Raw genomic sequence first — 11,568 nt, forward strand, 5'->3', positions numbered from 1 at the left:
TTTATGCTAGTTTCCTTGCTTACAGGGTCAGTTCCAGAAAGTAGTATTATGTGACTGTTTCTCATCTCTCTGGCATTTGACCTGTATTGTCCCCAATATTATCTACAATTGTCCCCAATGCTATTTAATATCTATATAAAGCCACTGGAGGCAATCATTAGTAGATCTGGAGAAAGGTGTCATCAGTATGCTGATTATACCCAACTCTATTCTTTGTAACATTTGGTTCAGTAGAGGCTGTGCATTTCCTAAACCAATGCCTAAATGCAGTCATAGCCTGGATGAAGGCTAATAAATTGCAACTGACTTTTGACAGGACATAGACCCTATGGATGGGTGGTTCTCATGTGTGGAAATTAGGTTATATATCAGCTCTGGATTGGGTTGCACTATCTCTGAAGGAACAGGTGTGTAGTTTGGGTGTGGTCCTAAATCCTTCACTGTCACTAGAGGCCCAGGTGACCTCAGTGGTTCAGAGCACTCATTACCAACTTTGGTTGTTGCACCAGTTCCAACCTGAGCATGGATAGCCTTTCCACGGTGGCTCGTACATTGATAACCTTGTGATTAGACTATAGTAATGCGCTGTATGTGGGACTACAATGTGCCTGGTTTGGAAGCTGCAGGTAGTGCAAAATGCAGCTGCTTTGGCACTCAGTGGAACGCAGAGGGTTTACACACATGACATCAATATTGCACTGGCTGTCTATTAGCTACCAAGCCAAGTTAAAGGTTTTGTAGCTAACATTTAAAGACCTATACAACTTGGGACCAGGATACCTATCAGAATGTCTCTCCTGGTACCACAGCAAGCCAATCTTTCAGATCATCTGGTTGTTCCATGATCAGTGGATTTTCACTTGGGAATGTTGACATGGCCTCCTTGGTGATAGCACCTACTCTCTGGAATGCCCTCCCATGGGTAATTCATGAAGTGGACCTTTATATGCCTCTTTAATATGTAGATTTTACCTAAGCTTTCCAGGACTCTTGACTTGTAATTGTTTATTATTTTGTTTCACGCACTCCTCATTTTTATTTATGATATACTGTTGTGGGGGGGGGGGTTTATAAGAAAAACTTATTTTTATCTAGTTTTTAGGATATTTTATTGAATGTCGTTTGCAGGGCTGCTTACAGACAGGTAAAAAAAGGTCAATTTCTCCCAGACTGGGGACACCAGGGGCCGCAGACCCGTAGCTTTCATTTTAAAAAAAATTAAGTTCCTAAGTGCTCTGGGTCAAAAGGTATACACCAAAATGTCAACTGTCATCCCCAGAACTTCTGTTAAATGAGCTAGTGGCCAGCTGCTCCAATCCCCACACTTTCGGGTTTTTAGCAAATAAGTGAAGTCAGAGTTGTGATTGACAAGGGATTTGTTGACCTCCAGAAAATAGCTAGAATCCCTTGCAAATCCTGGAAGCTGCCCTTTCCTGCTTGTCTGCACATCACATGAACTGAGTAAGTTTATAGGTTTCAGCAGCAGCATGTGTGTCTGCCTGCCCACTTTTACATGCTTAGAATATATTTGTATTTGTGTGTGTGTATTGACAAGTTGTATTTATTTATTTATTTACTACATTTGTATAGAGCCCCATAGCTGAAGCTCTCTGGGCAGTTTAAAACATAAAAAAATCAATATAAATTCTACATAATAAAAAACAATAGTTCACATTTTAAGTAAACATAACTAAGCAATAAATCTCTAAAAATATACATAACATGAGAACAAAATGAATCATATACAAAACAAAAAGAAAGAATATAACAATTATAAAAATGTATGTAAAAATTTCCATGAATGTTACACTAAAAGCATATATGCAATATCTTATTCTTGGCATCACCTCTTTTGTCTTCATCATAAGATGTCATGGAGGTCAAGTGTTCTGTGGTTTTTTGGGGGGTTTTGTATTTTGCTGTAAAATATCAGGACTGTGGAATGCTTTAGTTAAAGCAACTGGGGGAGCCACCTTTGTGTATGTCCCCTGCCACATGGTTTGTGAATATGACATGATATATTTGCACCTCAAGTTTCTTCCTGTGAGGTAGGTTAGGCTGAGACTTGGTTCAGTCAAGCTGCACAAGTTTTTTTAGCTACTGTCTTTTTAATGTTTAAATGTTATTTAATAATTATATAATTGTGGTTTTGAATAATTTATAACTGTTGTAAAATGCCTTGCGAGGGCAAGACCTCTAAAAGGCAGGTTAAAATCTGTTAAATACATCTTAAATCTAGACTGTGGATTCAAAATAACTCTTCATGTTGGTAATATCAATATTCAAGACTGGATTACTGCAGTACATTCGATGTGGGGCTTCCCTTGCACTTGACCTGGAAACTGCAATTAGTGCAGAATGCTGCAGCCAGATTTCTGATGGGAGAGAGAACCTTTCAGCATATAAACCCTCTGCTCAGAGATCTGCATTGGTTACCAATTTGTTGTCAGGCCAGGTTCAAGGTGTTACCACTGGTATATAAAGCCCTTAATAGCTCAGAACCAGTTTACTTGTGAAACCACTGTACCCCATATGTGCCCATTCGAGCACTTCGCTCTGCAGAACAGGCACTATTACAGGTGCCACATAATACACTTTCTGCACTTGTAAGAAATTATTCTTTTAGTGTGGCAACACCTACTCTTAGGACCTCCCTGCCTATTTACATCAAGCAGACTCCTTCACTCTACTCTTTTCGGTGCCTACTTAAAAATTTTTTGTTTAGGCCAGCCTATCCAGACATATAGATGTTGATCTGCTTTAATCTTTTTAGTCGCTGTTTTAATTGTCTTAAATATGTTTTAATTACTTGTTTTTAACTGTTTTATTGATAATTTTAATGTTTTTTGTAAATGTCTTTACATTCCAGCGGTATATAAATTTTGTTAAATATAATATGATAGAAATCTTCTCTTTCAACAAGCCTTTTAAGTTGAGACCTATCCCAGTCTGCGTCTGTGTTAGAATTGCTTGTTAATGTTTTTTTAAATATGTTTTTAACCTTTTTAAAAAAGATGTTTTTAAAGCTTTTTTTTAAAAAAATTGTTTTGTTTTAATTTATTTATTTATTTATTGTATTTATATACCGCCCCACAACCGAAGCTCTCTGGGCGGTTTACAATAAATGTATTTTAAGGTGTGTTTTTATGATGTTTTAAAGTGTTTTTAGCATTTCTGTTTGCAGCCCTGGGCTCCTACTGAGAAGAAGTGCGGGATATAAATCAAATAATAAATAAAATGAATGAATGAATAAATAATATATGTACATAAGCAGCAGTTCTTGCCAATAAACTGGGGGTGGGTAGGTGAAAATGTAGGGGGCCCAATCTACATACAGTGTACCAAGCCCAGGAAATCCTGTTGGCATCCCTGATTGTTTGTATTTTTATTGTTTTAATCTAAACTGCTTAGATACTTTTACTATATGAAGCCTTATACATGTTTAAATAAATAAATAGAATAAAATATATTTTCTTCCTCTATTCTTGATTTCAGATCTAAAAAAATTGGAATTTATAGTTCACAATTACAACAAACTTTAAGATTGATACAAATAATACCGTTTGTAATATTCTTCTTAATAAAAAAGATATGGCAACTGGAACTATACAACACCAAAAAGCACAGCCTAGATTCAGCCATTAAATTTCTGTCCCAAACAATCTAAAGTGCACAAACTAATTCTGAGGGAATGAATTTCCAGATAAAATGAGAAGCTTGCCAGTTAAGTGACAAGTGTTTGACTACATTCCAGTTCTTGGTGAATGGAAAACCAGCAGCTTCCTGTTACAAAATGTACCATCAGTCCATGCCTAATAATACGCAGGGACATCAGCAATTTATATTCTCGATATAGAAACGTTTCTAAGATTCTGAGACCGGTGTATTTTTAGCTAGGTAAATAAGTCTGAGTTAGTTTGGTTTCTTCTTTAGTTCAGCTCAAGGAAAGGCATTCAAAGGGCTGTGTTTTACACACAGCTACTATCACTAGAAGCAAAAATGATGAAACTGAGGTTATCATACTTTGGACACATAATGAGAATACATGATTCACCAGAAAAGACAATAATGCTAGGAAAAACAGAAGGGGGTAGAAAAAGAGGAAGACCGAACAAGAGATGGATTGATTCCATAAACGAAGCCACTACCTGAACTTACAAGATCTGAACAGGGTGGTTTATAGCAGATGCTACTGGAGGTCGCTGATTCATAGGGTCGCCATAAATCATAATCAACTTGAAGGCACGTAACACACACACATTGAAGTGAAAATTCATCCAGGACCCAAATTTCCTGGTCTGTACTCTGAAGCCCCTTGTGGTTAGTCTATTGAGTTACAGAGTAGAGCAGCTTCCACCAATCTGATGCCTTCCAGATGGTTTGGACTACAACTTCATGCTGGCTGGGGCTGATAGGAGTTGTAGTCAAAACATCTGGAGGGCACCAAGTTGGCAAAGGCTGGAGTAGAAGAAAAGGGGACAGTATTGTTATCTCAGGTCCCAGCAGTGTTCCTCCCCGGCCAGATAGCCAGTTTGTTTCTCCTGTACCACAACCATTGTATAAATGTTTCTGGGTCAGGTCTGGCTTTGTTGACTCAGCTACACCTTCATTTGTGCCTTTCCCTAGCCTTGTTCTAGGTGTGCCTACCTGCTTTCTCCCCTCTCCTTGCTCTGGACTGACTATTCTATGATTCTATGATCACAGGACTGGTAGAAAAAGAAGATCTTCTGGTCCCAGAATTTCACTGTGGCGAGCAATGGATCTTAGAGAACAGAAGACAGGTTCCAGCTGGGTTCCTGGATTCATGTCTACCCTCCACTATTGGTCCTGAAGCTACCTTAATGGTTTCCAACAGACCTTTCCACTTTGCATAGCAAAGTCCACTCTGCAGTCCTTTATTCTTCCATTAGAATCTCATACAAGATGACAGTACTTCCCAGAAACAGGAATTTATCCTCAGATATTGCACCAGAAACAGCAGGTATAATCTTTAACTTCACTTAAGTAAGGCAAATATTCTGGAGGAAATCCTTTCATGACAATAGATCACTCACCTGTCCTCCTTACCAGTTTACATGTACGTCAATGCAACCACCAAACACATTTAAGATTAGGTTTTCGCCCAGGAGAGCAGCATGCATACAGCTCCAACAACTTCCTGATACTCTATATCACTTCTTAGGAACATAAGTTTATGGTACAGGATACCAGATTGAGGAAGAGTGAGATTTTTGTGTCTAGCAACAGGTTTCTTCAGAGGGGGAACCTTGGCTCTCAGTAGACACAGAAGTCTTATTCCTGAGGTTGGGTCTCAATATTTCTTCAGGAAGGGTATACCTCTATTACTTCCTCTTTCTTTTCTTTCTTGGTATGGATCTATGTGCTTGCAGTCACGGAAGTGATTAGGTGTAAGGTTTCTCCATGCTTTCTTAGTTCTAGTGTATGATTGTGTTACAAGGTTCTCCATCTTTTTACTGTAAATGAAATGCTGTATTTTTCCTATTTTCTTTTTCAATAAACCAACCTTTATTTTACCTTTTGTGTGTGCTTTCCCACGTTATTGTGAGTGGAATTACATGTTACATGTGTTACATGTGTTAGAGCAATGTGTGGGTTTTACTTCCAACAAAAGGTTACACTCCACTCTTGCGGGTACCTTTGGGTCTCTGGTAAGTAAACATGCATAGGGGTTTCAGATATAACATGTATAACAAATGAGGCCATACGTGGCCATAGGATGTTGCAAACGTGGGCTCACTTTTTTTATCAATAGTTCCTGTCTCTGATTCCTGCCCTTGGCTTTGCCCAGATGCTAGATTTTTGTATTTCAAGGGTCAAGAACATAAGAAGAGCCCTGCTGGATCAAACGAAAGACCTATCTAGTCCAGCCAGAAGTCGATGAGGACATGAGAGCAATAGCTCTCTTCCACTGTTGTCCCACCGCAACTGGTATTCAGAAGCATATTGTCTCTGATCCTGGAGGCAACATATAGCCATTGTGACTAGTATTGATGTCTACAGAAACTCCTGTAGAAGGTCATTCTAGGGGAACTTACGTCCAATTGTTTTAGGTATGATCTTGCCATTTAACACACCAGCGTAAAATTATAATGGACTGTAGTCTTGATGTTATTTCCAGTTATTCATTACAAGCCAAGCTTCTGGAACAGCTCGAGCAGTTTGTCTTAAAAAACACCAGAACAAAGTCAATAGTGGTTCATGAAATGATATGGCAAAAATAACTAGTGAAATCCTATTCTGAGTATTCAGATCCCTGTCTCGCAATCTACTGAATGGAGATTTCTAGGGGAACAAGTTAAATATTTCCAAAACAATTCTGTTTATATAGCTGTACAACTTATTTCTGTATGTTTGCAAAACTGACCGTTTAAACATCAACATAGCAGTTAATGAGGAGAAAGTTATTGTGAGCCATGAAACACAGGTGTACATTACTATAACTAGACTTGGTGATAGCATGAGTTTTAGAAAGTAGGTCACAACTAGAGATGGTATAGCATATTTGGAAAATTGGATTTGGTATCAAATTCTGCAATAATCTGCAAATTCATCTCATTGTCAAATAGGCTCCCACTGTCTGCATGCATTCATGGCTGTTGGCAATACAATAATTTTTTTAAAAAAAAATCCGCACTGAGAATTACGGAATTACTTAAGTAATTATTTTTGTAATCAGCCACTGATGTATACATTATATAAATTATACAGCAGCATAAGGAATAATGGAAAAAATACCGAATTTTACAGAAAAATTAAGGAAAAACAAAAGAAGAACTAGGAGTCACGACAACTAGTGGAACACAATTTATGTCAAATCGTAACTGGCAGCCCATTTAACAAATTGAAAAATGAAACCTAATCAGAGAGCGAACCCCATTCCTAGTCACAAATGAACAAAGATAATGGGGGGTAGCATTTTCATGTGCAGGGGGTGCTGGCAGGATGGGGGTGTTGGGATCCTTCCTCTCTTACACTTTTCTCTGAAGCCCATTCCCCTAGCTGTTTTTCACCTGGCTGGGGCAAAATACTAGAAGTAAGATCCACTGGGAGAAAAATAGCTTGGGGATAGTTTGGGAGGGGAGTGTGGGTAAGGCAAGAATTCAGCCCTATATTTCTATCTGCTGCTTTAAGGTTGCAGTCTTACACTTGCTTTCCTGAGAGTAAGGTTCATTAAACCCAATGGGTCTCACTTTTGACAACACACACCTAGCATTGCTCTGTAAATTACCTCCCTGCTTTAAATCTGTTTGGCATGCCCCATGTAATTTCTAAAGCATAGGTTGTACCACTGTTAAATCAAGTTAGCCCCCTCCCCCAATAGGTTTTCTCAGTTTACAGTTTTCAAATAGCACTTACACTAAATTGCAATCTGCCATCTCAGCACTTTCCAGCATCCATCACTTATTGCTAAAAAGTGTCAGTACTACATTGTAGGTATCACACCTGTTTATGGATCCCTTAAGAGACAAGTAAAGGCTAACATTTTCAAAAGGGAATGCTGATTTCAATGCTAATTTGAATTTCTAGGCTAAAACCATACTGAATAGGAGAACCTGACAGGTTTAGGAGTAGCCAGACATGGCCATTATAGAACTCAATATATGTTTGTAGCTTTTTGTTGTTAAAGGAGGAAAAGACAAGCAGAAAGGCAAAGTGAAAGACTTCATCTGCAAAGTTTCAAGGGTCCCAGCAAGGGCTTTCTCATCACCACCTGACTGATCATGAGAGGGAGGACAGCTCAGTGTAGGGATGCAAGAACCTGTCTGTTTTGGATGCTCTGTTTCTTATTCTTCCAACCTTAAGTTCAGATCACCCTATTTCTGCACCAATTTGTTAATTTTTCTTTAAAAATAAGACATTTTCACTTGCATTTCCTCTAATAGATGCATGTTTGCACACAATTTTGCCAAATATAAGCATTTTTCAATCAATATAATGTTGGATTATACAATATTTTCACTAATATATAATTTTTGTGAACACTTTTTGGTTGAAGAACTGCATCACAACATTTGGAAAAGTGCAAATTTCAAAGGACACCATGTTTCAATTCATTTATTGCTTTGGAAAGTGCAAATTGGGTAGGTTCACATTAAAATGCAAACTGAATGAATTTCTTCCCGCATCCCTTCCTCAGTAGTACAGCACATGCAGAAAATCTCAGGTTCAATCTCTGACACCTTCTGTTCAAAAGGACAGACAGCAGGCGATGAGAAGGACCCCACCCCATTGGTGATTCTAGAGAGCCACTGTTAATCAGAGCAAGGAGACAATATTAGGTTAAATGGATGAATCGTCTGATCTGGTCTTTTTTTAAAAGACAAGAACTGAGCAACAGACTATGCATAAGGGCTATAACCAAATTACCATTATTAGCATCAGTGAGGCTACATCCAGGCTACTCCAGAGACATGTTGAACTCCCGCTGAGCCTTGTGCTCTATCACAGCTATTGAGATTTGCAAATGTGAAACACTTCCTTGGGCTTTGTGCTATAGATCAGGCATGTGAGTTATCCTACATCCTCCAAAGCAAAACCCAATTAGTACTAATTGATTCAATTTCAAGCTCCATATATATAGATATATACTGTAGATATACATATATTTCAGTGAATCAGTACTCAGTGTTTAATTTGCCGTAGATAGGTGCATGGTAGACTTTTAAAGCCCTCATAAGAGAGATAAAATCATCTCACTGACTCCATCACCCACTCCTGCTTCATATCATATCATATTCTTATCAATCACTCTTTCAAACACCAGATTATCATCCTCTTTTTTGTGTGTAAACATTTGAGATTTCAAAATGAAATACAGAAAATCAAAAGAACATTTGTGGCTCTCTCTGGAGTGTGATGTGATGTAAAGGTCAGTCTGTCTGCTGTCACTACCCTGGCACCAGTGTTATCATGTCTCCCTTCTAGTTCTCAAGCCCTCAGGAACTGGTACTGTTCCATGAGTCGGACCGGATATGTCACTCTGCCTGGCAGGTCAGAGAATGCAGCATCCCCTAAAATGAAGGCAGGAGGCCAAGCTCAGTCGGCAACCATGCTATTCCTTAGCAGAATAGGTTACGAGGCCACAGACAGCAAAACCTAGATTTGCAGGAATGACCTAGTATTCCCCAGTGCCAGGGAGATAAACCAATAGAATTCTTTCTAAAGCATCTAACTTCCCACCCCAACATGGCTGCACCATTTGCTACCAGGCTCAAGCAGCTGCAGAAGAGCTTGTAGCATGCAAAGCTGTTTTGAGAATTCATGCTCTGGCCACAGGCAACCTCTATCTAGCTAATGTTAATTAGTCCCATTTCTGGCAGCAGACCATCTGCTTTGCTCACCCGGTAGTATGTGAGCCTTTACTATCTGCTTATACTGTTATTGAGCACATTAAAGCACTGGCGATGTAGAAGCAATCTGATCCATGCTGAAAATACGAATATACTCACAAAAATAAAACAAGTCAGAATACACAGACAGTTGCAGTCTCTCACCATACAAAGCAACATCATTTAAAGAGGCATCCAAAAATGGATTCAAGCCATATTTGAAGATTGTATATTAAGATTGTATATTAAGGTTATATCCAGGATGACAGGAATATATAGAGCAGAGGAAATTCCAATTAGCCTATTTTTCCCCAGGCATTCAAGGCATGGACAATGTCACTATATTCTCCCCACCCCCACACACATGCATGCACACACACATTGAATTGAAGTATGCTGTGTTTTAGCATGAGTATATTTCTTGTTTAGCATAATATAGAACATGCTTCATCATTGCACACATAATTGCCAAAAACAGAAACACATACATTCTACTCCCACAAAGTGGGCTACATACAGCAGTCTGATGCTCAGCTACATAAAACAGTACAATCACAACAGGAAACTACTACAAGCAGCTCCCCTTGTGTTGCCAGCAAGATGCACAACCCCCCCCCGCAACCTGAACCACTACAAATTTGAATCTTATGTATTGGGATCACAAACAAAGCACACATTTCACTACCAATATTCCTGTCTTAGTAAACTATTCAAATAAACACCTACCCACCACAACTAAGAAACATTATAAAAACATTTATGAATATCCCATTCCTTTTTCCACTGCAACACATTTGTAAAAATACAATTCCCTCTCCAGTATATGCATCCACCAGAAATGTCATATACATTCCCTAAGCATCCCAACACAATCTGTACTATCAGCACCATGCTCAACAGATTTCCATAAAACACAACCCACACACCTATGCTGTTACCACACTAACATCATTTTTACTGACCTGTGTATCAAAACCATTTTCTATGGAGCTACTCTTCTTGGGAGGCAAGCCATCTCCTGCATTCTCATGACCATTATTTGATTTGAGAGGGATCTGGCTGGAATAGAATGACTTGCTCACCTCCACCTTGCTCCCAAACTTCAGGTAACAAGGTTGCGGGATGGTCCTTGCTGCTGGAACATGAACAATAGGAGTAGCACTGTGGACAGGTTTAGGTAGTCCAGATTTCATTTTGGAGGCTACCAGGATGGCTGGCATTTTTCCCTCTTTCTGCTTTGTTAACACGTTTCTGTCAGTTAACAGCAACAGGGCTAGCAACAAGCAGCAGCCAGGGAAAGAGGTTAGAGGCAGATTTTGCACTCTGGTGATGCTGGATTGCACACACAAACAATCAGAGAAAAAAATTAAGGGGGCTTTCCCCCCACTTTAAAGCCTGAATTAGCTCTTAGAAGCGTGTCACAGTGTTCCACCTGTTTCCTTTGATTTTTTGTTGTTGCTGTTTATCTTAATTTTCACCCAATGTTCTTCGTCCTCTGCTGCTGTTTAACTTGCTGATTCCTTTTCAGTAGCTGATTCCTGTAATTTCCTTTCTTGGAGACGGTAGGTTCTTATTTCATTATCTTGTCACTGGAACTGGGAAAGTGAAGCAGCCTTTTGGATTTAAAAAAAAAAACCTGCTGCAGCATATGCTTCTTGTGCTGCCTCTGTGTGTGTGTGTGCGCGTGTGTGAGTGTGCTAGAGAACAAGCGCAGGCAGGATTTCCAGGCTTAAGATGTCTTTCTTCAGTCTTAGCCAAGAAGCAGATGTAGTTCAGTATGTTAACAGCCGATGCCCTTGGATACGAGCCTTAGAGAATCCAAGCTCTTTAATCTTAATATCTGTGAAAAGGACCCGCGATGCTGGAGCAGAGGGAGAAATGTCCATGGATGACATTTAAATCACAAGATTGCTGGTGGCAAAACAATCTCACAGTGTTGCTGCTCATGAAAGCCTAGAAGGAGAATTTCACTGTCAAAGCTGGAGGAAAAGCAGCTTCCACCTCATTTTTAAACATCAGCAGTGAAACAGGTTTCCGAGCTGAATAGCTAACAGAGGCTGAGCTATGTGCGAAAGAGCGGATGTGTGTGAGTAAAGGCAGCCTGCTGTGGACTACACCAAAGAAGGCTACCCAGATTAGCAGGAGCGGGAGAAGGTTGCAATCTGACAGTACAGTAAAAACAGTGCGAGCCCCCTGATTGGTCCTCCCAACTCAAATC

The 11,568-nt window shown here is 39.4% G+C and overlaps 1 protein-coding gene across 7 annotated transcripts in view; it reads right to left on the reverse strand.

Moving 5' to 3' along the window:
* NAV2 (neuron navigator 2) overlaps positions 1-11,476 on the reverse strand; it is a 444,626-nt gene extending 433,150 nt beyond the window's left edge. For 3 of the 7 annotated variants that reach the window (XM_061610646.1, XM_061610647.1, XM_061610645.1), the window contains exon 1: positions 10,313-11,476. In XM_061610646.1, the coding sequence (XP_061466630.1) occupies positions 10,313-10,570 (258 nt within the window). In that variant the 5' untranslated portion in view covers positions 10,571-11,476. The remainder of the gene's footprint in view (positions 1-10,312) is intronic. The other 4 variants (XM_061610652.1, XM_061610648.1, XM_061610651.1 and 1 more) reach the window with 2 other exon arrangements.
* Between the last annotated feature and the right edge of the window lie 92 nt (positions 11,477-11,568).

This window comes from Rhineura floridana, chromosome 2, assembly GCF_030035675.1.
Source record: "Rhineura floridana isolate rRhiFlo1 chromosome 2, rRhiFlo1.hap2, whole genome shotgun sequence".
Lineage (NCBI taxonomy): Eukaryota > Metazoa > Chordata > Lepidosauria > Squamata > Rhineuridae > Rhineura > Rhineura floridana.